This window comes from Cherax quadricarinatus, chromosome 42 (assembly GCF_038502225.1).
Source record: "Cherax quadricarinatus isolate ZL_2023a chromosome 42, ASM3850222v1, whole genome shotgun sequence".
NCBI classification, from domain to species: domain Eukaryota; kingdom Metazoa; phylum Arthropoda; class Malacostraca; order Decapoda; family Parastacidae; genus Cherax; species Cherax quadricarinatus.
In genome coordinates, this window is record NC_091333.1 from 23056541 (window position 1) to 23084008 (window position 27468).

Consider the following 27468-nt stretch of genomic DNA (forward strand, 5'->3'; position numbering starts at 1 on the left):
TGCAGCATGCAGTGCAAGTGCAACTGTGTTTTTGGTAGTAGCAGAAATGTTCAATTTTTGCCAGTGTTCAAGAGTAAACAGATCGCATCACGCATCCAGTACGTGTCCAGCTGGCTGGTCTAATATGCAGTAGTCTGCATAACAGTAAATGGTCTTACTTTTTGTGTGAATAAAAATTCAGAATAAAAAGCAAGCGTAATATAAGAGGGGCCTGGAGACATGACTAATGAACAGAGAAAATGTTATTTCAGTGCCAGGAATGTCTGAATTGTTTATTGTGGACACTATTTTGAAATTGGCATCTGTTGAAAATTGTGTGAAATTGGCCAAATTACCGAATTCTGATCACTTTATTGAGTAGTTTAACTCTTTCAGGGTCCAGAGGCAAAATTTCAGTGGGTGCCCCAGTGTCCAATAAATTTTGAAAAAAAAAAAAAAAAAAAAAAAAAATTCTTGCAGAATTGAAGATATTTTTGTGAAGGTAATAAACAACAAAAAAAAAATTCTGAGGCGTGAAGTTGACCCAAAATGACTGGGTGGCAGCAACATCAGCGACTTCGCAAAATCACATTTCTATATTTTACGTTTTTGATACTTTTTTCTTTTCTAATTTTTTTCTTTTTCTAGTAAAATTTGTGGCCTGTGAGACCAATACTGTATATAATGTATATATATATATACAGTGGACCCCCACATACCGTACGCATCGCATACCGTACAATCCGCTTACCGATCGCTTTGATCGCAAAAATTTAGCCTCGCATACCGCCCAAAAACCCGCTCACCACCCTTCGTCTGAGACGCGTCCAATGTGCGGCCTGAGCCACGCTCACATGTTCCGCCGGTGGCATTGTTTACCAGCCAGCCTCCGCGGTAACATCCAAGCATACAATCGGAACATTTCGTATTATTACAGTGTTTTTGGTGATTTTTTCTGGAAAATAAGTGACCATGGGCCCCAAGAAAGCTTCTGGTGCCAACCCTACAGCAATAAGGGTGAGAATTACTATAGAGATGAAGAAAAAGATCATTGATAATTATGAAAGTGGAGTGCGTGTCTCTGAGCTGGCCAGGTTGTATAATAAACCCCAATCAACCATCGCTACTATTGGTGGTACAGCTGCTGCTGCTGCTGTACCACTGTCAGCTGCTGCTGCACTGTCAGCTGCTGCTGCTGCTGTAGTACCGTCTGCTGCTGCTGTAGCATCGTCTGCTGCTGCTGTAGCATCGTCTGCTGCTGCTGTAGCATCGTCTGCTGCTGCTGTAGCATCGTCTGCTGCTGCTGTAGCATCGTCTGTTGCTGCTGTAGCATCGTCTGCTGCTGCTGTAGCATCGTCTGCTGCTGCTGTAGCATCGTCTGCTGCTGCTGTAGCATCGTCTGTTGCTGCTGTAGCATCGTCTGCTGCTGCTGTAGCATCGTCTGTTGCTGCTGTAGCATCGTCTGCTGCTGCTGTAGCATCGTCTGTTGCTGCTGTAGCATCGTCTGTTGCTGCTGTACCACCGTCAGCTGCTGCTGCTGCTGTACCACCGTTGTTGGTGTGGCTTATTGAGAATACCAAGAAACAATTAACCCCAGAGGATTTGCCACCCAGGATAACCCAAAAAAGTCAGTGTCATCGAAGACTGTCTAACTTATTTCCATTGGGGTCCTTAATCTTGTCTCCCAGGATGCAACCCACACCAGTCGACTAACACCCAGGTGAACAGGGAAAAATGCCTGGAACTAGTGCTCATATTGGTGAATTTAAAGCCAGCAAAGGTTGGTTTGAGAGATTTAAGAATCGTAGTGGCATACACAGTGTGATAAGGCCTGTTCTGGAAGAAAATGCCAAAAAGGACCTACAGTACTCAGGAGGAAAAGGCACTCCCAGGACACAGTGTCTCATCAGTCATTGCTGCATCTTCAATAAAGGTAAGTGTCATTTATTCTTCATTTAGTAGAGTAGTACATGCACAATATATATTGTGCATGTACTACTCTACTATTGTGCATGTATCCTTCTCTTTGTGTGTAGGAAAATGTATATTTCATGTGGTAAAATTTTTTTTTTTCATACTTTTGGGTGTCTTGCACGGATTAATTTGATTTCCATTATTTCTTATGGGGAAAATTCATTCGCATACCGAACATTTCGCATAACAACCAGCCCTCTTGCACGGATTAAGGTCGCTATCCGGGGGTCCACTGTATATATATATATATATATATACTATATATATATATATATATATATATATATATATATATATATATATATATTATATATATATTATATATATATTTTTTTTTTTTTTTATTATCACACCGGCCGATTCCCACCAAGGCAGGGTGGCCCGAAAAAGAAAAACATAAATGTTACTTTGCTCACACTCCAACAGCACGTCAAGTATTAAAAACCATTTGTCTCCATTCACTCCTATCAAACACGCTCACGCATGCCTGCTGGAAGTCCAAGCCCCTCGCACACAAAACCTCCTTTACCCCCTCCCTCCAACCCTTCCTAGGCCGACCCCTACCCCGCCTTCCTTCCACTACAGACTGATACACTATATATATATTATATATATATATATTATATTATATATATATATATATATATATATATATATATATATATATATATATATATATATATATATATATATATATATATATATATATTATATTATATTATATATTATATATATATATAATTTATATATATATTATGTATACATATTTATATTATATATATATATATATATATATTAAATTCATATATATATTATATATATAATATATATATTATATATAAATATATTATATTATATATTATATATATATATTATATATATATATGATATATTATATATATATATATATATATATATATATATATATATATATATATATACACACTCACTGTACTGAACACAACAACCACACGAAAGTTAACGAAATGCATGTTTTGTGTATAATCAGTCACTCTTACAGGTTTTTGAATATGTTCATTAATCACTCTATCAACTTTGCCACTGTCTTGCATTTTGTTTGGATGAATGGTTGTCAACACTGTGACATCTCGTCTGTCATGCCACCGTAATGCCATGATGTCAATGGCAGTAAACACCTGCACCTCGCCAGCACGAGCGCCTGCGTTGAACCTGGGCATATATTTACTATTAGAATGCACTGTGCCACATACATCTGTCATGTTCACTTGCAAGAAATCACTGAGTAAAGGGCTTGTGTACCAGTTATCAGTATACAGTGGAACCTCAAATTTTGAATGCATCGCTTTTCAAACTCTTCATTTTTCAACCACTTTTTTCGAACCAACTTTGTCCCTTTTATCGAACTCGCCCCTTCTTTCGAACTGCCGGGTACCAGACCTCTCCGCCAGCCCGCTCTGTCTGCGTTCCTGTGCAGGCGCCATGAGCCAGTCTGGCTTTCTTGATGCTTGGGTGAACACTAGCCTGTGGTCTCACTCAAATATTTTACAATTAATTCATTGTGTTTAGTGCTTGTTGGACTGTGAAATAAGCTACCATGAGCCCAAAGAAACTTGCTAGTGGTACCCCTTTGGTAAAGAAAGTAAGAAACACCATAGATGTGAAGAAGGAAATAATACAGAAGTATGAGAGTGATGTGCGACTTGTTGAGCTTGCCAGGATGTACGGGACAGGAAGTCGACCATTGCTTCTATCCTGGCAAAGAAAGAACAAATCAAGGAAGCTGATGTTGCGAAAGGTGTTGATATGCTAACCAAAAAAAAACCCACAGACAATCGATCAGGTTGAGAAGTTGTTGGTGTGGATCAAGGATAAAGAGATGGCAGGTGATAGTGTTTCAGAGACGATTACAGTGGACCCTCGCCTAACGATATTAATCCGTTCCTGAGAGCTCAACGTTAGGCGAAATTATCGTTAGCCGAATTAATTTTCCCCATAAGAAATAATGGAAATTAATTAATCCATTCCTGACACCCCAAAGTATGAAAAAAAAATTTTACCACATGAAATATTAATTTTAATACACACAAACTGAAGAAGACATGTACAATTACATGACACTTACCTTATTGAAGATCTGGTGATGATTGATGGGATGGGAGGAGGGGAGAGCGTGGATGGTGTTAATGTTTAGAAGGGGAATCCCCTTCCATTAGGAATTGAGATGTCAAGTCCTTTTCCGGGGTTACGTCCCTTCTTTTAATGCCAATAGGACCTGCTTGAGAGTCACTGGACCTCTGTCGCACAACATATCTGTCCATAGAGGCCTGTACCTCCCGTTCCTTTATGACATTCCTAAAGTGTTTCACAACATTGTCAGTGTAATAGTCACCAGCATGGCTTGCAATAGCTGTGTGAGGGTGATTTTCATCAAAAAAGGTTTGCACTTTAAGCCACATTGCACACATTCCCTTAACCTTTGAAGTAGGCAACTTCCTCAATTTCGCTATACCCTCCTCTAGAGCAGTTTCCTCAGGTGTGGCCTCTTGCTGTTGAAGATGATCTTGCAGCTCATCAGTGGTTTCTTCATCATTGTCCTCCTCCACCAACTCTTCCACATCCTCCCCACTAACCTCCAACCCCAAGGACTTCCCCAATGCCACAATTGATTCCACAACTGGCATAGGCTTCTCAAGAGGGTTAGCCTCAAATCCTTCAAAATCTCTTTTGTCTACACATTCTGGCCACAGTTTCTTCCAAGCAGAGTTCAAGGTCCTCTTAGTCACTTCCTCCCAAACCTTACCTATAATGTTTACACAATCGAGGATGCTAAAGTGATCTCTCCAAAACTCTCATAGAGTCGATTGAGTTTCTGTGGTCACTACAAAGCACCTTTCAAACATAGCTTTAGTGTAGAGTTTTTTTGAAGTTTTCAATGACCTGCTGGTCCATGGGCTGCAGGAGAGGAGTGGTATCAGGAGGCAAAAACTTGACCTTAATGAAGCTCATAGCCCCAGAAAGTCGCTCTGCCACATCTGAAGGATGACCAAGAGCATTGTCTAATACCAGGAGGGACTTAAGGTCCAATTTATTTTCCAGGAGGTAATTTTTCACAGTGGGGGCAAATGCATGGTATAACCAGTTATAGAAAAGGTCTCTAGTGACCCATGCCTTATTGTTTGCCCTCCACATCACACACAAATTAGCCTTGAGGACATTGTTTTTCCTGAACACTCTGGGAGTTTCAGAGTGATACACCAATAAAGGCTTCACTTTGCAATCACCACTAGCATTAGCACACATCAACAGAGTAAGCCTGTCTTTCATAGGCTTATGTCCAGGGAGTGCCTTTTCCTCCTGAGTAATGTAGGTCCTGCTTGGCATTTTCTTCCAAAACAGGCCTAATTCGTCACAATTAAACACTTGTTCAGGTTTCAATTCTTCACTGTCTATGTACTCCTTGAATTCCTTCACACACTTTTCAGCTGCTTTTTGGTCCGAACTGGCAGCCTCACCATGCCTTATCACACTATGTATGCCACTACGATTCTTAAATCTCTCAAACCAACCTTTGCTGGCCTTAAATTCACTCACATCACCACTAGTTGCAGACATTTTTCTAATTAAATCGTCATGCAACTTCCTAGCCTTTTCACTTATGATCGCTTGAGAGATGCTATCTCCTGCTATCTGTTTTTCGTTTATGCACACCAATAACTGTCTCTCAACATCTTCTATCACTTGTGATCTCTGTTTCGAAAACAAAGTTGCACCTTTGGCAAGAACAGCTTCCTTGATTTCCGTTTTCTTGGCCACAATAGTAGCGATGGTTGATTGGGGTTTTGTGTACAACCTGGCCAGCTCGGAGACACGCACTGCACTTTCATACTTATCAATGATGTCTTTCTTCATTTCCATAGTAATTCTCACCCTTTTTGCTGTAGGGTTGGCACTAGAAGCTTTCTTGGGGCCCATGGTGACTTTGCAGGTGCAATCACTAAAAACGCTGTGATAATATGAAATGTTCCGATTGTATGTTTGGATGTGACCGCTGTGGCTGGCTTGTAAACACTGGCACCCACGGGACAAGTGAGGCGTGCTCAGGCCGCAAGTGGATGCGTCTCGAACAGAACAAATTGCGTTGGGCGAGTTTTTTAGCGCTAGCCGAGGGAAAATTTTTGCATTAAAATGTATCGCTAGCCGGATTTAACGTTATGCGATGCATTCGTTAGGCGAGGGTCCACTGTATTTGTGAAAAGGCAAGGAAGTTGCATGCCGATTTAAATTTAAGGAGATTTGCGCCAAGTGGAATGATGTCCAAATGTTTGTGGAGAAGTACCACCCTGAGCAAGCTGAAACAAGCCATCTTTGCAACAAGTTCAGTGACAGAACCATGTCCCATTTCAGGGAAATCTTAAAGAGGTGCCAGAAACAGAGGACTGTGGACAGTTATTTTGTGAGACAGGGGTCCAGTGACTCTCAAGCTGATCCTAGTGGCATTAAAAGACAGAGAAGTGAAGTAACCCCAGAAAGGGCTTTGATACCTAAAGTCCTTATGGAGGGGGATTCCCCTTCCAAACACTAACCCCAACTCCCTCTCTCCTCTTTCCTATCTTCCAGATGCTATCACCAATCTTCAATAAAGGTAAGTAAAAATGTTATTTTATGTGTTTATTTAAATTTATTAATAATTGTACACTACATCTGTTGTGTGTATGTAAAACTATAATGAAATACTATCTATAAAATGTATTTTTTTGTGAATATTTTTGGGTTTCTGGAACGGATTAATTGTATTTCCATTATTTCTTATGGGAAATATTGCTTTGCCTTTCAAACTTTTCGACTTTAGAACTAGCTCCGGGAACGGATTAAGTTCAAAATTTGAGGTTCCATTGTATAATATTTGCCCTCTTCCAAGATAAGGTGCCATCATGTTTCTCACTACGTTACCTGAGATACCCAATAACATCCTGGTATCTTTCAATGTTTTACTTCCCGTGTATACAGTAATATCCAATACTATACCACTGTCACAGTCACAGAGTACAAACAATTTTATACCAAAGCATTTCCTCTTGCTCAGAATGTACTGCTTGAACGACAGTCTAGCTTTGAACAAAATCAAAGACTTGTCAATTACAAGATTCTTGAATGGATAAAAGTACATGTTGAACTTTTGTTTCAGATGCATAAAAGCATTTCTAATCATGTATAACCTGTCACTTCTGTCAGGCCTACATACATAAGAGTATGATAAACCTGTTCACTGGGATGATTTCACTGAAGGCTGGGGTACAAATTAGCCGATCTGTGGACCATTATGATTTTATATTATGCTTATAGACATGAGGCATAAGCATTATTGTTGCAAAAAGCAAATACATTTCAGCCACAGTTGCCTCTTGCCATCGGTGTAGTCTTGACTGTGGTGATATGATCGTATTTGCCGTTGTGTACTCAAAATACTTGTTACTTTTCCTGACAATAATTTCCATCAAGGGCTGGTCAAAGAATAATTCAAATAATTCCAGTTCATTTGCAGTGTTTCCAAGGGAACAAGCTGGTATTATTCCACTTTGAGAGTCCTCAAACTGATGGGGATTGGGAACAAAATTGGGATTTTACTGCCAATCCCAGATGCAGTTTACTGGTGAATACTGGATGTCATAAGCTGGTTGTGGTTGTAGTTGTGGTGTGGTGGTGGATGACGCTCCATTTTTTACTGGATCTGGTGAGTCAGCGGCGTGGGTCCCAGCCTGGGCTGGTGAGTCCTGCATGGCTGTTGCACTACCACTATGACCTCCAGTACCACCACCTACTGATGCCTGTGGTATATCCATGCCAAGTGTAGCCACATCATCCTCACTTTCACTGTCTGTTCTTGGTGTAGGGCCATGGGATGTACTGCGTCCCCTTGGCACTGCATATGGAACACTACCTGAGCGCATGCGGGGGCATATATACCGACACTTCACTGGTGAATATGATTCATCACTGTCACTACTCTAATGATCATCAAGAGCAATAAAATCGAAGTCCACATCACTGTCATCACCATTACTCAAGTCTGAGGCCTAGTAATGCAAAAATATTAGTTTTCTCTTGCAACGAGGTACAAATGAATGTGACCAAGATGTGCCCACACCAGAGGTAGAAGGTTAAGGATCGTCAGGATTTTCTGCACTATTTTCGATATCTTGGTCATTGCTTTTGGTTATTAATCAATCAAAACCATATAATTCCTCTTCTTTTCCACTTCCATGAGAGTCAACTATCAGTTAGGAAGAGGAGAAATCCCAATTCGCCTTGGAGTGCTGTCTTGCCGTGAGGCATGGTGAACAAAGCTTACTGAGGCGGCCTTCCCACAATGCCATGTAGGCGCCTAGAATTTTTGTTTATGGTGCACACACACCACACAGACCTGTTCTCTTAGATGTAGGCCTACCAGCCTTCTCGCGCTAAATTTGAGGCTGCTAGAATTTTGCCGTAGTTCTATGGTTTGGACCCAGAACTCAAAGCCGTAGAACTATGGCACGGACCTGATTTTACATACTGAAACATTTTTATTAAGGTCAAGGTTGAACTCTTTATTATAGAGACTCTAAATTTCTTAACTTTAACCTGTTTTATTTCTTGGCTACATTAACTTTGCTCTCAGAAAGTAGTTTTGTGATTGATAAGGGAGATTTAACCCTTTGACTGTCGCAGGCCCCTTTCTGAAACTGTCATTCTATGTCGCAAAATATTCGAAAAAAAAATTATTTTTTCTTATGAAAATGTGAAGATTATTTTTTAGCGTTTTAGTCAAAAAAAAAAAAAAAAAATTGCCATCAGTACTTGCCGAGATATAGAGTCGTGAAGTTTGCAGAAAATGAGCTGCGTATGGAAACAGCGGCGACTGCCGCTCACCCGGTAAACTTTAGTTTACTTGTATTTGAAGGTTTTTTGTTATTTTTGCTTTTATTTTTTCACATAACTTATGTGGCCTGTGAGACCAAAGTAAGGTGCAATGTACATATATACACTTATTGTATACAACACAATAAGCACACAAACATAATTATCAATATATTGTTTATAATTTTCGGTGGCCCGAAAAAGAAAAACTTTCACCATCATTCACTCCATCACTGTCTTGCCAGAAGGATGCTTTACATTACAGTCAAAGGGTTAAGTAAGAGTTCTGAATGACATTCCTTTATGCTCACATATTCTTGTTTGGAAGTTTCTAAAGGTATTACTTTACAGTTAAAACAAGTAAACTAATAAAGGATGTTTGAATGATACTGTACACACTTTAACCCCTTAACTGTCCAAATTTAGATCTACATTCTCTTAACCAGCCCTCTGAATACAGTATTTAAAAAAAAAAAAATTTTATTAAAATAAACAGGGCATTTTTCTAAATTTAATAAGATAAAAAAAGAAAGAATTTAGGGTCAGCGCTTACCAAGATATAACACCGCAAAGTTGGCACTGGATGCTCATGTGACGGCAACATAGAGTTCTGCCGCTTGCAGAAGTGTTGCCAATATAGTACCTTATTTCTCACTTTTCTTTTAATTTATATAGTTCTTGTGTTTTGATAATTACAATTTGTAGTAATTCTTGTGACTTCATAACCAATCTTTGTTCTGACACTAATATTAGGTACTGAAATAGTACGTAGTCACAAACACACTGACAGGTGAATATTTTCACCTACCTTGGCCACATGCTATTGTCTAGAAATATATTCATAGTTTTATAGGTCCCAGCAATGTTTCAGATATATGGGATTATATGTGCATCTCCTTGAAGTATGCTATAAGACGAGTGTCACTCCACTGCTGCACTGTCAGCAGTGGAGTGACACTCAATACATAAACATTGTCGAGACCGCTAACTTCGCAAGAGCATAATTCTGGAAGTTTCACATCAAATTTCATACTTTTGGTGTCATTATGATAGAGAAAAGATTCTCTATCATTTCATAAGAATTTTTTTTTTTTTTTTTTTTCCGAAAAATTTTCGACCCTGAGAACAAGTTTAGGAGAGGGCCTGACGACCCTGAAAGGGTTAATACTGCATTTACTATATATACAGAACACTAAACACAAATTTTAAGCTAGTATTAAAATTCATCATGGAGAACTGTACAGTGGACCCCCAGTTTTCGTCCGGTGCGGAAATCGTACAATTCGGATTTTGACCACTTTTTTTCAGCTAAATTTTTTCCCTTTTTTTTTATACATCCACTTGGAAATCGTCGGTACCAGACACGTGCGCCTGGGCCACTCATACATTCGTGGCTCACTCTTGGGCACATTAAATGTCTTATTTTAGGTTAGTATAGACATTTTCATTAATCCATATATGATATTTTCTTCGAAATTATTATCACAATGTCATCAGGCATGGTTAAGCTGAAAAATTCCAGCCCCAACAAGTGTTCAGTTGTGACGAAACAAGCCTGTTCTGGAAGAAAATGCCAAACAGGACCTACATTACTCAGGAGGAAAAGGCACTCCCAGGACACAAGCCTATGAAAGACATTGTAACTCTCATGTTTTGTTATAATGCTAGTGGGGATTGGAAAGTAAATAAATAAATATAAATAAATAAAGTTTATTTCTCTGTAAAGGTTACAATGTGTAATTACAATTTTGATTTGCCAAATACAAAGATAGCCACTATCATGCTGAGGCATTTCGGGCAAACTAATCCTAATACAGTGGTCCCTCAATAATCGTCCGGCCTGAAAGTCATCCATTTCGGAAATAGTCCTGTTTTTTCGTCAAAATATTGGCTCGCAAATGGTCCGGTAACTCGCTAATAGTCCTAATAGTCCTTCGTCTTGGACGCGTACTCACGCTCTGAGCCGCCTCAGCCTTTCCTTTCCAGCCAGTGTGCCATTGTTTACCAGTGAGTGACGGTCCCCTCACATGCTCCTACGAAATATTTCATAATATTCCATTGATTTTAGTGCTTGCAAGTGCTAAATAAGCTACCATGGCTCCAAATAAAGCTTCTAGTGCCAGCCCTTTGGTAAAGAATGTGAGAAATACATAATTTATGAAAAAGTTGTAGAAAAATACAAAGATGGTGGTGGTAGAGTGGAAGCAGTTGTTGATGAACATAAGAAAGGAGGATCACTGCAGCAGGCCTGTTGGCCCATGCTCGGCAGGTCCTTTACAATTCATCCCACTAACGAAACATTTTCCCAACCCAGTCCTCAATGCTACCCAAGAAATAAGCTCTGATAACTCTATCCACTCATTTGGGACTTGCAAAGGACCTGCCGAGCATGGGCCAACAGGCCTGCTGCAGTGATCCTCCTTTCTTATGTTCTTATATTCTTATGTTCATCAACCACTGTCACAACTGCTTCCACTCTACCACCACCATCTTTGTATTTTTCTACAAACTTTTTCATAAATTATGTGTTTCTCACATTCTTTACCAAAGGGCTGGCACTAGAAGCTTTCTTTGGTGGTAGTGATGGTGGTAGAAGGTACTAGTGATGGTGGTAGAAGGTAGTAGTGATGGTGGTAGAAGGTAGTAGTGATGGTGGTAACAGTTGTAATAGTGGTAGAAGGTCGTAGTGATGGTGGTAGAGGGTTCCTTCTTTAGTGATTCAGCGATTCTACCAACTCCTCCAATGTTGTTGGAGTTATATAGGGCTACAGAAACCACCGCCGCCTCACCACCATTATGGACGGCTTACACTCAGTGGCCCTTATATACCCAACAACAACACAACACCTCTCGTGACATACATAATGACTTATTTTATTCATTCTAGAGTATATTCCATGTTTCTATGTTATTAATATTGTTTATTATGTCATATTAGTTGAATTGTGATAGATAAATAAGCCATAGAGTTGATATTAGTGTCATATTCTCCAACAATAAACTTGCCATCCCTCCCTCACAAACAAATAGCCAGTAAAAACATAACAATGGAAGAACACTGCAGGTCTACTGGCCCATACAAGGCAGGTCCTTATCAAAATGACCTCCACCCAAAGCTACCCAAGAATTTACTCCCTTACCCAATGACACAAATCAAACTCAGCTCATCCAACTCGTATATTTGTCCAATCTCTTCTTGAAGCTACCCAAGGTCCTAGCCTCGATCACCCTACTGGTAAGTGTGATGTTAAATAAGAACTTAAGAAAGTAGGAACACTGGAACAGGCCTGCTGGCCCATACTAGGCCGGTCCTTCACAAATCCAACCCACTAACAGAACAAATGCTACCCAAGCAATAAACTCAGGTGCAAGTCCGACTCAAATCCAACCTCTTTCACTCGTGTATTTATCCAACCTAAATTTGAAACTACCCAAGCCATAGCTTTTAGAACATTAGAAAGGAGGAACACTGCAATAGGCCTGTTGGCCCATACTAGGCCAGTACTTCACAAATCCAACCCACTAACAGAACAAATGCTACCCAAGCAATAAGCTCAGGTGCAAGTCCGACTCAAATCCAACCCCTCTATCTCGTGTATTTATCCAACCTAAATTTGAAACTACCCAATGTTTTAGCTTCGATCACCCTACTAGGCAGACCGTTCCACTCATCAACTACCCCTATTACCAACGTTCATTTATACATTTTATTAGTGCCCTAGAGTCCTTATGGAGGGGGATTCCCCTTCCAAATAACCTCTCTTCCCTCTCTCCTCCTCCCTGTCTTCCATTCATCAACAACAGCCTTCAATAAAGGTAACTGTCATGCTGAATGTTCATTCTTTTGTGCATGTAAATCTATCTTTTAGGTAAAAAAAAAAATTGTTGTTGATACTTCTGGGTGTCTGGAACGAATTAATCGGATTTACATTATTTCTTACGGGGAAAATTGATTCGAAAATCGTCCATTTCGATAATAGTCCCACTTCCAGGAACGGATTATGGACGATTATTGAGGGACCACTGTACATAGTAAGTAATTAACCCCTTGAGTGTCGCAACCCCAAATCCTGAGGAGTCTCCTGGTGCCACCAAAAAAAAAAAAATTCTTATGAAATTATAGAGAATCTTTTCCCGATGGTAATGACACGAAAAGTATGAAATTTGATGGAGAACTTATGGAATTACGCTCTTGCAAAGTTAGTGACCTCTGCGATATTTATGAATCGGCGATTTCACCCAATTTGATCCCTATTTTTGGCTAAGTCCATTGTTCCAGTCGACCAGACTCATATCTATTTCTTTAGAACTCCATTTTTTCTATCGATTGAGTACAAGAAACTGCCCATTTACCGATTTTAACTACCCAATAACATAGAAATTTGCAATTTGGTCAGTTTCAAGCAAATTAAAAAAATATGCCAATTTCAAAATAGGGTCCAGAATGAACAATGCAGACATTCCTGGCTCTAAAATAACATTTTCTTTGTTCTTCAGTCATGTCTCCAGGCCCCTCTGATATTACTCTTGCTTTCTATTTTGAATTTTTATTCAGACAAAAAATAGAAGATTTTCCTTTATGCAGACTACTGCAGTATTGTAATAATTGTATAAATAATGTCAACCCATTCATGACTGCATATTAGAATGGCTAGTTGAACATTTATTGGACAATGACATTATTTGTTTACTTTTGAACATCGGCAAAAATCAAACATTTTCCCTACTTTGAGCTCCATTTCAAGGTTCTTTTCATAGTAAAACCAATCAAAATCACCTCTATTTCTATAATATGTTTTCCACTCTATCAAATGAGACCAAGAAAACGAGAATACAATCATAAATACTATACGAAAATAGACCAGAAATTTGGCGTTTTAATTAAAAAAAAAAAAAAAGGTTGGATTTTTTTTTCTTTATGCACTGCGTGCTGCAGGATTTTTTTTTATGTAGTGCACACTGACCACACAGACCCATTCTCTCACATGTGGGAGTACCAGCTTTCTCCTCCTTGATTTGAAGCTGCTAGAATTTATGAGTAAAGTGGTCCCTCGTTTTTCGTAGTTAATCCGTTCCTGGAGTTGTTACTACTGTATTATCGAAATCTACTATTTGTGAATCGATTTACCCCATAAGAAATAATGTAAATGCAATTAATCCGTTCCTGACACCCAGAAGTATTAAAACAAAAAAATTTTTTACATGAAATGTAGATATAGTACATAAAAAATACAATGGGAAATGATGAATGAAACATTAACAGCATAACACTTACCTTTATTTGGAGATTCTTCTTTGTGTATGGAAGACTGGAGGAGGAGAGAGATTGGATTGTTTACAGTTTGGAAGGGGAATCCCCCTCCAGCAACACCTCAGGTACCAATTGCTTTTCTGGGGTTGCTTCTCTTCTCTGTTTCTTAATGCCACTAGGACCACCTTGAGAGTCACTGGAGTCCTGTCTCGCAAAATAACTGTGGAGAGAGCTCTGTTTCTGGTGTCTCTTTAACACTTCCCTAAAATGGCCCAAGACTTTGTCACTGTACATGTTGCCAACATGGCTTGCAACAATCTTGTCAGGGTGATGTTTCTCCATAAATCTTTCCATCTTACCCCACATAGCAAAAATCTCTCTAATTTCTGAAGTAGGCACCTTCTTCCATCTCTCTTCCTCCTCCTCTGCAGCAAGATTTTGAGCTGCGATCTGTTGCTGTTCCTGCTGAAGCTCTTGCAGCTCCTCAGTGGTGAGCTCTTCATTGTGGTCTTCCACCAATTCTTCCACATCCTCCAAACTCACATCCAACGCCATGGAACTCCCCAGTGCCACAATTGTTTTAACAATAGACAGGCTCATCAGGGTCAGTCCCAAACTCTTCAAAATCCCTTTTGTCGACACAATGGTAGCTTATTTAGTGCTTGCAAGCACTAAAATGAGTGGAATATTATGGTAGGGAGGCTGCCCCAGCTCTCACTGTGCTTACGCGTCCCGGACGAACTACTATTCGCGAGTCAACCTATGATTAGCGAGCCCATGTTTATACGAAAATATCCCTATGATTTCCAAAATCTATGATTCCCGAGAACTACGAAAAGCAAGGGACCACTGTATATACAAGTCATACATGGTGGCTCGTAAGACTGATATATACAACCGAAACAGTCAAAGGGTTAAAACTAGATAAGATAATAGTACATAGTAACTATACTTAAAACTAAACATGGAATAGTGGTTAGCTGTTTTACAATCTTATTTGAATTTAATAAATCTTATTTAAACTTAGTACAAAATCTAACTTACAAGTATGTAATGGTGGAGGTGGTAATATTTTATGGAATGGCAGAAGCCTTTTCTCGTGTATCACTCTGAAAATCTCAGAGTGTTCAAGAGAAACAGTGTCTCAGCACTCATCAATACTCTTTAATAAAGGTAAGTGTCATTTTAACATTTATTTATGTAGTTATTGTGCATGTCTCATTGTTTTCTTTGTTGGGAAATGTGTATTTCATTGGAAAAAAATAAAAATAAATTTTTTTTTGATACTTTTGGTTGTGTGGAGCGGATTAATTGGATTTCCATTATTTCTTATGGGGAAAATTAATTCAACTAACGATAAATTCACCTAAAGATAAGCTCTCTGGAATGGATTAATATCGTTGGTCGAGGGTCCACTGTATACAGTCACTGGACATGTTCCTAGAACTGTTACAATCTGTGAAAGTCTTGGAAAGAATGTGTCATGCTCATTGGTGTCTTACTCATCTGTGGACCAGTACAATTTAAACATGAGGCATAAGCATTATTGTTGCAAAAAAACAAACACACACATTTCAGCCACAGTCATCTTTCACTGGTGGATGACAAAGCACTTTTCCCAGGAACTGCTGAGTCAGTGGTTTTGAGTCCCAGTCTGGGATGGTGCAGCATGCTGCACACATGTGGCACCACCACCACCTACTGACCATATGGTACAGAGTACCATTGTACCATATGGTAACATCATACCATATGGTTAACCCTTTGACTGTTTACGCCATATAAATATGTCTTACGAGAAAATGTTTCTGACGTATTTATACGCACAAATTCTAGCGGCTTCAAATCAAGCGGGAAAGGCCTGGTAGGCCTACATGAGAGAGAATGGGTCTCAGTGGTCAGTGTGCACCCTGTGAAAAAAATCTGGGACCCAGCGGTGCATTGTGGGAACGCCATCTTGTTAGTCCATTTTCACCATGCCTCTCGGTAAGAAGTTCCTCACTCCTCGGCGAATTGGAGGTCTTTTGTTCCCAAGTGATAGCTCTAACAGCAATGAAAATGTCAGTGACATTGAATTCCAGGGTTTTGAAGTGAGTGTTACCGGAAAAAGTGCCCAGGATAACGTATTTAGTGATGAAAACCCAGATGACCCACAACCTTCCACCTCTGGTGCTGGACCGGCTTGTTCACGTTCATGTTCGCCTGTACCAGGACGAAAGAGGAAACTATTTGGTCGTGTACAACACCAAGATGTTAGCAGTGAATGTGATAGTGATAGTGATTTCAAGGTCATTGAAAGCAGTTTTAGTGACAGTGAGGGTTATGGTGAGCAGCAACCTTAAACCAAGACAGCAATGCCTAAGCGTACGTAATAAGGCAAATAGATTACTGGGATTTATATCAAGAAGTGTAAGCAACAGAAGTCCAGAGGTCATACTGCAGCTTTATACATCATTAGTAAGGCCTCACCTAGATTATGCAGCTCAGTTCTGGTCTCCATATTACAGAATGGACATAAATTCGTTAGAAAACATTCAGCGTAGGATGACTAAATTAATACATAGCATTAGAAATCTTCCCTATGAAGAAAGATTGAAGACTCTTAAGTTACATTCACTTGTTAGACGAAGAATGAGGGGAGACCTGGTCGAAGTGTTTAAGTGGAAGATAGGTATTAATAAAGGGGATATTAATAAGGTCTTGAGGATGTCTCTCCAAGAGAGAACCCGCAGTAATGGATTTAAATTAGATAAGTTTAGATTTAGAAAGGACATAGGAAAGTATTGGTTTGGAAATAGGGTAGTTAATGAGTGGAACAGTCTACCTAGTTGGGTTATTGAGGCTGGGACTTTGGGTAATTTCAAATTTAGGTTGGATAAGTACATGAGTGGGAGGGGTTGGATTTGAGTGGGACTTTCACATCAGAGCTTATTTCTTGGGTGGCATTGAAAATTGGGTTGGGCAAATGTTTTTTTTGTTACTGGGATGAATTGTAAAGGACCTGCCTAGTATGGGCCAACAGGCCTCCTGCAGTGTTCCTCCTTTCTTATGTTCTTATGTTCTTATATTCCCCATTGAAGCGGCAGTATGTACGACGTAGCATGCGGTCTGGTAGTGTTTCATATGTTGTTCCAAGGGGAAGGAGAAACTCTGGGAGCACATCCCGTGGCCCTACACCACGACCTGATAGTGAAGATGACGATATTGTTACGATGGGTATGAATGATGTGAGTGAGGGAGCAGGCAGTGGTGGTGATAGTGAGGGTGGCACGGCCCATGTGGCACCATCAGCGGGCCACGCTACTACCCACGCTGTTGACTCTGCACAACAACCAGTCTCACCCGACCCCACACTCCCACAACCTGCACAACCACAACCACAGTACAATATCCAGAACCCACCAGCAGACCGCATCTGGGATTGGCAGGACGGTGACGAGTTTGTTCCCAGTCCCCATGACTTTGATGAAACACAAAGTGGAATAAAACCATCATGTCCACTTGGGAACAATGCTAGTGAACTGGACTGCTTTGAGTTATTCTTCGATGAACCCCTGATGGACATCATTGTCAGGGAAACAAACACATACTATGATTACACCATGGCAAATACAATTCTCTCACCAAAATCACGGCTACACAAGTGGAAGGAGACAACTGTGGCAGAGATGTACCTGTTTTTTGCCACAATAATGCTTATGCCACATGTGTATAAGCACACTGTCACCACATACTGGGCAACAGAACGCCTGATTTCAACTCCAGGTTTTAATGACATTATAGGTGTCAATCGTTTCCTGATACTGTTACGTATGTTAAACTTTTCAGACAAAACCAGGCCTGACAGAACCGACAGGTTATATAAGATCAGAAATGTGTTTATGTACCTGAAACAAAAGTGCTGCATGTGTTTTTATCCCTTCAGGAAGCTTGTTATTGATGAGTCCTTGATTTTATTCAAAGGAAGACTCTCATTCAAGCAATATATACCAAGCAAGAGGAAATGCTTTGGTATAAAGCTGTTTGTACTGTGTGATTGCAGAAGTGGTCTAGTTTTGGATATCATTGTGTACACTGGCAGTAACACTTTGAGAGATACCATGAAGTTATTGGGTATCTCTGGTGGTGATGTGGTTCGAACAATGATGGAACCATATCTTGGTAAGGGGCATATGTTATTTACTGATAACTGGTACACAAGCCTCTTACTCAGTGATTTCTTGCGAGTGAACTTGACAGACGTGTGTGGCACAGTGCGTGGTAATCGTAAACATATGCCAAGGTTCGACGCTGGCACTTGCAGAGGTGAGGTGCAAGCCTTTGCTGCCAATGACATCATGGCATTTCGGTGGCATGACAAACGTGATGTCACATTGTTGACATCAGTTCACCGAAACGAAATGGCACACAGTGGCAGGCACAACAGAGACACCAATGAACCCATTCTAAAACCTGCAGCTGTCATGGACTACAACCTCAATATGCGCTTAGTGGACAAATGTGAAATGCAGATTGGGTTTGCAGACTGTGTACTCAAGAGTTATAAGTGGTATATAAAACTTTCTTTCCATCTTGTTGATATCTCTATGCTAAATGCTTATAACATATACAAGTTGAAGACCAACAAAACACCAAAATATGGTGAATTTTGTTTGTCAGTCATCAGACAAATAATCACAAAGTACCAAGGAGCAACACCTGCAATAGACCAGCGCCCACGAAATTACCAACACACGTCATCTCGTTTCAGGCCTGGTGATCACTACCCCATACAACTGCCTCCTACTACTGCCAAGAAAAATGCTCAGAAGAGGTGTTATGTATGTACACATACCACAAAACGCCCACAAACACGCAGAGACACTCGTTTTATGTGTGAGGAGTGTCAAGTACCCCTCTGCATATACCCATGTTTCAAAGAGTTCCACAAGCTGCAGCAGTTCTAGGAACGTGACTGTGACTGTACATATATATATATATATATATTATGGAACAATAGTAATAAACATTGTTTTGTATTGTTTATTTGTGTAAACAAAGTGTATACACAAACTAATAGTGATAAAGTTTGTTCTGTTATTGTGTTGTAAACAATGAGTGTATATTTGAACAATGCACCTTACATTGGTCTCACAGGCCGCATAAGTTACTTGGAAAAGAAAAATATTGAAAAATGCAAGAAACCTTTGAATTAGAGTAAATAAAAGAATACCGGGTGGGCGGCAGTTGCCGTATGCACGTCACTTTCTGCAAACTTTGCGGCTCTATATCTCGGTAAGTACTGATGGCAAAAAAATTTTTTTAGGCTTAAAACACTCAGAAAAATATTCCTAACATTTTCATAAGAAAAAAATATTTTTTTTTTTCGAATATTTAGCGACATAGAATGACAGTTTCAGAAAGGGGCCTGTGACAGTCAAAGGGTTAAAAACCATAGAATTCCTCTTCAGATCCACTTCCATCAGTGTTAGACCTATAACTTGTGAAGAGGAGAGTCAGAATTCGCCAGGGAGTGAGTGCTTCCTTGCCGCCAGGCATGATGAACAAAGCATACTGAGACGGTGTTCCCACAATGTCATGCGGGTGCCCACTTTTTTTTTTTTACTATGCACACTGACCATACAGACCCATTCTCTTAGATGTAAGCCTACCAGCCTTCTTACGCTAAATTTGAGGCCGCTAGAATTTTGATGTAGTTCAGCGGTCTAGACCCTGGCTTCAAAGCCATAGAACTACGGCAAGGACCCTGAAAGCATTAAAATGTGCGTAATCTTAAAGTAGGGTGAGAGGTGAGTAGTATTTACTGTAGGAAGTCAGTTGGCAGGTATGGTAGCTCGCCTGGATACCACACCTACATGTAATATATGCCATTTAAATTACCCCACAGCGATAAAATACACATACAGTATACTCATTACTTACCTTAAAATATGTGTAGTCTTCATGTAGGGTGATAGGCGAGTATTTAATGTAGAAAGTTAGGTGTGGTACCTCCCTCACCAGCTACCACACCTATATGAAATATACAACTTAAATTTAATGTGCCCCAGAGCATTTATTATTATTACCATCAACATACCTTGTTCACTGAGTTTAATCATTTCTAACAACTACCCTTAGATGCCGTTGTAAACAACATTCCAAGAATGTAAACAAACATGAACACGTATTAATACCTGTCCAATTTTGATTCATTCATGTTTCATTTCGCATATGTTTGTGAAGTTCTTACCACAATACAGTTGTGTATATAAGTTCATGTTGGTGCAGTAGAATAAATAAGAGCAACACTCCCATTCTCATGCAACACCATTTTTAGAGGGAATGATACTCTGAGTGAAGGCATATGAATGGAATAATTTTCTACACTTACCCTACAGTAATACTATTGTGTACACATTTTCTCTGGTATTGGAATAGAGAGAATGTAATTCTCTCTGTCACTCTGACACGCCACTCGGCTACCACATCTTATGTTTAAGTCAGTTTGTTCTACTGTGGATGTGTGTATTATGTTTATATGTTATGTAACATGTTTCTTATATAATTTTGAAAAAATATCATAGATGGATTAATGAAAACTTAATATACGACTTTTAAAGGCCCCATGGTGTATTATTATTACAGGTTTCCCTCAACATTCGCAAGGGTTAGGGATCAAGAGCCTTGTGAATGTTGAAGAATCGCGAATGTTTGGTGCCCCAATATATTGTAGGGAAATATAATACAGTACTCCTTTCTTAACTTGTTGAACCATGAACAGTCATAAAATACATGAAAATATCGCAAAATATTGTAATAAATACATACATGTTATGGTTTAATAACATATATGTTATTAAATACCACTGCCTCAACCACTGCCTCCCCCAGTACCTCAACCACTGCCACAACTACTGCGGCATACTGTTCGTATTTTTGGTACAGTTTCTTTCTTCAATTCTATCCTGTTTCTCAATTTCTTTACCAAAGGGCTGGCACTAGCAAGTTTCTTTGGGCCCATTGTTAATTATGTGGCAGTGGCACTCAATCTACAAGCACCAAACACAATGAATTATTGTGAAATGTTTGGAAGAGCATGGAGCCTAATGCTCACTCCAGCATAAGCAAAGCCACACTGACTGATGATGCCTCAACCACTTCCTCCACCACTGCTTCAACCCTCGTATTTTTGTACAACTTCCTTCTTCAGTTCTATTGTATTATTATTATTATTAATACGATAGAATTGAAGAAGGAAATAGTACAAAAATACGAGGGTTGAAGCAGTGCTCTTCCAAACATTTCACAATAATTCATTGTGTTTGGTGCTTGTAGATTGAGTGCGACTGGAGTGGTAGAGGCAGTGGTAGAGGCAGTGGTAGAGGCAGTGGTAGAGGCAGTGGTAGAGGCAGTGGTAGAGGCAGTGGTAGAGGCAGTGGTAGAGGCAGTGGTAGAGGCAGTGGTTGAGGGAGTGGTTGAGGCAGTGGTAGAGGCAGTGGTAGAGGCAGTGGTAGAGGCAGTGGTAGAGGCAGTGGTTGAGGCAGTGGTTGAGGCAGTGGTTGAGGCAGTGGTAGAGGCAGTGGTAGAGGCAGTGGTAGAGGCAGTGGTAGAGGTAGTGGTTGAGGCAGTGGTTGAGGCAGTGGTAGAGACAGTGGTAGAGGCAGTGGTAGAGGCAGTGGTTGAGGCAGTGGTTGAGGGAGTGGTAGAGGCAGTGGTAGAGGCAGTGGTAGAGGCAGTGGTAGAGGCAGTGGTTGAGGGAGTGGTTGAGGGAGTGGTTGAGGGAGTGGTAGAGGCAGTGGTAGAGGCAGTGGTAGAGGCAGTGGTTGAGGCAGTGGTAGAGGCAGTGGTTGAGGGAGTGGTAGAGGCAGTGGTAGAGGCAGTGGTAGAGGCAGTGGTTGAGGGAGTGGTTTTTAATAACATGTTAATAATAATAATAATAATAATAATAATACATGTTAATAATTATGTATTATTATTAATAACATATATCTTACTAAATACCACTGCCTCAATTGCTGCCTCAACCACTGCCTCTACCACTGCCTCAGCCACTGCCTCAGCCACTGCCTCAACCGCTGCCTCTACCACTCCAGTCACACTCAATCTACAAGCACCAAACACAATGAATTTTTGTGAAATGTTTGGAAGTGTGGAGACTAATGCTCACTCCAGCATAAACAAAGGCACACTAACTGACGATGCGTCAACCACTTCCTCCACCACTGCTTCAACCCTTGTATCTTTGTACCATTCCCTTCAATTCTGTCGTATTATTATTATTATTATTATTATTATTATTAATTTTTTTTTTTTTTTTATTATCACACTGGCCGATTCCCACCAAGGCAGGGTGGCCCGAAAAAGAAAAACTTTCACCATCATTCACTCCATCACTGTCTTGCCAGAAGGGTGCTTTACACTACAGTTTTTAAACTGCAACATTAACACCCCTCCTTCAGAGTGCAGGCACTGTACTTTCCATCTCCAGGACTCAAGTCCGGCCTGCCGGTTTCCCTGAACCCCTTCATAAATGTTACTTTGCTCACACTCCAACAGCACGTCAAGTATTAAAAACCATTTGTCTCCATTCACTCCTATCAAACACGCTCACGCATACCTGCTGGAAGTTCAAGCCCCTCGCACACAAAACCTCCTTTACCCCCTCTCTCCAACCTTTCCTAGGCCGACCCCTACCCCGCCTTCCTTCCACTACAGACTGATACACTCTTGAAGTCATTCTGTTTCACTCCATTCTCTCTACATGTCCGAACCTCCTCAACAACCCTTCCTCAGCCCTCTGGACAACAGTTTTGGTAATCCCGCACCTCCTCCTAACTTCCAAACTACGAATTCTCTGCATTATATTCACACCACACATTGCCCTCAGACATGACATCTCCACTGCCTCCAGCCTTCTCCTCGCTGCAACATTCATCACCCATGCTTCACACCCATATAAGAGCATTGGTAAAACTATACTCTCATACATTCCCCTCTTTGCCTCCAAGGACAAAGTTCTTTGTCTCCACAGACTCCTAAGTGCACCACTCACTCTTTTTCCCTCATCAATTCTATGATTCACCTCATCTTTCATAGACCCATCCGCTGACATGTCCACTCCCAAATATCTGAATATATTCACCTCCTCCATACTCTCTCCCTCCAATCTGATATTCAATCTTTCATCACCTAATCTTTTTGTTATCCTCATAACCTTACTCTTTCCTGTATTCACCTTTAATTTTCTTCTTTTGCACACCCTACCAAATTCATCCACCAATCTCTGCAACTTCTCTTCAGAATCTCCCAAGAGCACAGTGTCATCAGCAAAGAGCAGCTGTGACAACTCCCACTTTGTGTGTGATTCTTTATCTTTTAACTCCACGCCTCTTGTCAAGACCCTCGCATTTACTTCTCTTACAACCCCATCTATAAATATATTAAACAACCACGGTGACATCACACATCCTTGTCTAAGGCCTACTTTTACTGGGAAATAATTTCCCTCTTTCCTACATACTCTAACTTGAGCCTCACTAATCTCGTAAAAACTCTTCACTGCTTTCAGTAACCTACCTCCTACACCATACACTTGCAACATCTGCCACATTGCCCCCCTATCCACCCTGTCATACGCCTTTCCAAATCCATAAATGCCACAAAGACCTCTTTAACCTTATCTAAATACTGTTCACTTATATGTTTCACTGTAAACACCTGGTCCACACACCCCATATCTTTCCTAAAGCCTCCTTGTTCATCTGCTATCCTATTCTCCGTCTTACTCTTAATTCTTTCAATAATAACTCTACCATACACTTTACCAGGTATACTCAGCAGACTTATCCCCCTATAATTTTTGCACTCTCTTTTATCCCCTTTGCCTTTATACAAAGGAACTATGCATGCTCTCTGCCAATCCCTAGGTACCTTACCCTCTTCCATACATTTATTAAATAATTGCACCAACCACTCCAAAACTATATCCCCACCTGCTTTTAACATTTCTATCTTTATCCCATCAATCCCAGCTGCCTTACCCCCTTTCATTTTACCTACTGCCTCATGAACTTCCCCCACACTCACAACTGGCTCTTCCTCACTCCTACAAGATGTTATTCCTCCTTGTCCTATACACGAAATCACAGCTTCCCTATCTTCATCAACATTTAACAATTCCTCAAAATATTCCCTCCATCTTCCCAATACCTCTAACTCTCCATTTAATAACTCTCCTCTCCTATTTTTAACTGACAAATCCATTTATTCTCTAGGCTTTCTTAACTTGTTAATCTCACTCCAAAACTTTTTCTTATTTTCAACAAAATTTGTTGATAACGTCTCACCCACTCTCTCATTTGCTCTCTTTTTACATTGCTTCACCACTCTCTTAACCTCTCTCTTTTTCTCCATATACTCTTCCCTCCTTGCATCACCTCTACTTTGTAAAAACTTCTCATATGCTAACTTTTTCTCCCTTACTACTCTCTTTACATCATCATTCCACCAATCGCTCCTCTTCCCTCCCGCACCCACTTTCCTGTAACCACAAACTTCTGCTGAACACTCTAACACTACATTTTTAAACCTACCCCATACCTCTTCGACCCCATTGCCTATGCTCTCATTAGCCCATCTATCCTCCAATAGCTGTTTATATCTTACCCTAACTGCCTCCTCTTTTAGTTTATAAACCTTCACCTCTCTCTTCCCTGATGCTTATTATTATTATTATTATTATTATTATTATTATTATTATTATTATTATTATTATTATTACCAGTAGCAGAAATGTTTGATTCTTTGCTGTGTTCAAGAGTAAGCATATGTCGTCACCGTCCAATACCTGTCCAAATAGCCATTCCAATATTCACTCATGAATGGGTTGACATTATTTTTACTGTAGTTTAATAGCAAATAGTGAACAAACAAAGCACTCACCACACTGAGTGGTGGGAGGGCTGGCTGCCAGTTGTTGGGGTCGGAGGGAGGGTAGTAAGGACTCGCGGGTGGCAGGAAACTTAAATATGATTTGGCGGCTGGGAATTTGGCAGTTGGGAATTTGGTGGTTGGGAATTCACGAATGTGTGAAGCCCGTGAAAGTTGAAAAAGCGAATGTTTAGGGAGACCTGTATTATTATTATTATTAGTATGACATCTTCAACACTGAGTGAGACACTTGGTGATTGTAATGTGTACCTGCACGCCAGCACAGTAAGTTTATTTAGGTACAGGTATACAAGTATAATTATCAGAGTACAGCCTCTCCTCACTGAGTGACGTACTCGTTTACCGATGACTTGGACTTATGATTGGCTTTCTGACCAGTATGCATACCTTTTCTGACCAGTATGCATACCTAAATAATGTATATTCAAGCTGATTTTTTCTATTCTGTTTATTACAATGTACAGTACACTACCGTATAAACATATAAAAATATACCAGAAGTGTTTTAAATGGTGCAAAGGTGACATTAAAACAATATCAGAGATGGTTGACACAACCCCACTACCATTATAGTATGCTCCCCACAAAGCGATGAATTTGTTTACCAATGTGGTCTTGGGAATGGACCTCCGTTGTTAGGTGAGGAGAGGCTGTATATATAAATACAAAATAACTTGAAATTTTGGAAAGTTTCCAGACATAATGGAGAGAAACAGAGCTTATGGAGGCTGTAAACAAACTAAGGCAGGGAGACCGCATTAGCGAGTCAGGTGGGGGGAGCCATATACAGTGGACCCTCGGTTAAAGATATTAATCCGTTCCAGAGAGCTTGTCCTTAACCCTTTGAGGGTTTCGGACGTACTAGTACGGCTTACGCACGGGTTTTTAACGTACTAGTACGCATAAATTCTAGCGCCGTCAAATCTCGTGGGAAAAGGCTGGTAGGCCTAGATGTGAGAGAATGGGTCTGTGTGGTCGGTGTGTGCGGTAGAAAAAAATTCTGGGTTACCCATTGGTGCACTGTGGGAACGCCATCTTAGTACACAATGTCCACCATGCCTCGCGGTAAGAAGTTCCTCACTCCTCAGCAAATTGGGACACTTTTGTTCCCAGGGACAGTTCTAATAAAGATGGAAGTGCCAGTGAAGATGAGTTTCAAGGTTTTGGTGAGGTTTTGACCGAAACTAATGACCATAATATCGGTAATAGTGAGGAAAACCCAGACGACCCTCAGCCTTCCATCTCTGGTGCTGGGCCGTCTTGTTCACGTTCAGTTGTACCAGAATCAAAGAGGAAACGCCTATTTTCCCAAATCCCAGACTCAGATGTGAGCATTTGTGATGATAGTGATAGTGATTATGAACTACAAGCTCTTGAAAACAGTTCCAGTAGTGATAGTGAAGTGGAATATTCCCCAGTGAAGCGTCAGTATATACGATGATATATGCGCTCTGGTAGTGTGCCATATGCTATTCCAAGGGGAAGGAGTACATCCCATGGCTGTACAACAGGGACAGACAGTGAAAATGACGATGATAGTGTTGCAATTGGGATGGAAAATGTGCATTGTGGTGGTAGTGGTGGTGCCGGCTGTGAGGCACCAGCAGTGGGCCATGCTGCCACCCACGCTGCTGCCTCAGCTGGTCTACAACAAAGGCCACCATCCCCCACCCACCCACCACACCAGCCTCCACAACCACAACCTCCACAATCACAACCACCTGTCATTATCCAGTACCCACCAGCAGACTGCACCTGGGATTGGCAGGAAGCTGTCAATTTTGTTCCAAATGCCCACCAGTTTGATGACAGCCAAAGTGGAATACGGCCATCTTGTACACTTGGGAACAATGCCACTGAACTGGAATGTTTCGAGTTATTCTTTGACGAACCCCTGATCGAAAGTATTGTCATGGAAAGCAACACATACTACGAGTACACCATGGCAAACACAATACTTTCACCAAAATCACGTCTACACCAGTGGAAGGAGACAACTGTGGCTGAGATGTATCTTTTCTTTGCCACAATAATGCTTATGCCACATGTGTATAAGCACAAAGTGAAATCATACTGGTCAACTGACCACCTGATTGCAACCCCAGGTTTCAGTGATATAATGCCAGTGAATCGATTTGTGCTAATGTTACGTATGCTTCACTTCTCAGACAAAACCAGGCCTGACAGAAACGACAGGTTATATAAGATTAGGCATGTATTTGTGTATCTGAAAGAGAAATTCAATATGTATTTTTATCCCTTCAGGAAGCTTGTAATTGACGAGTCTTTGATTCTGTTCAAAGGAAGACTCTCTTTTAAGCAGTACATACCAAGCAAGAGGAAATGCTTTGGTATAAAGTTGTTTGTGCTTTGTGACTGTTACAGTGGTCTGGTCTTGGATATTATTGTGTACACTGGAAGTTATACATCGCAAAATACCAGGAAGTTATTGG

The 27468-nt window shown here is 40.4% G+C and overlaps 2 protein-coding genes across 22 annotated transcripts in view; both read left to right on the forward strand.

Moving 5' to 3' along the window:
- LOC128695680 (synaptotagmin binding cytoplasmic RNA interacting protein) overlaps positions 1-27468 on the forward strand; it is a 1077764-nt gene that overhangs the window by 671397 nt on the left and 378899 nt on the right. The window lies entirely within an intron of this gene.
- LOC138853880 (piggyBac transposable element-derived protein 4-like) lies at positions 2940-21265 on the forward strand. Its single transcript, XM_070093433.1, has 2 exons — positions 2940-11428; positions 11473-21265. The coding sequence occupies exon 2, from the start codon at positions 17140-17142 to the stop codon at positions 19027-19029; it is 1890 nt and encodes a 629-aa protein (XP_069949534.1). The 5' UTR covers positions 2940-11428; positions 11473-17139; the 3' UTR covers positions 19030-21265.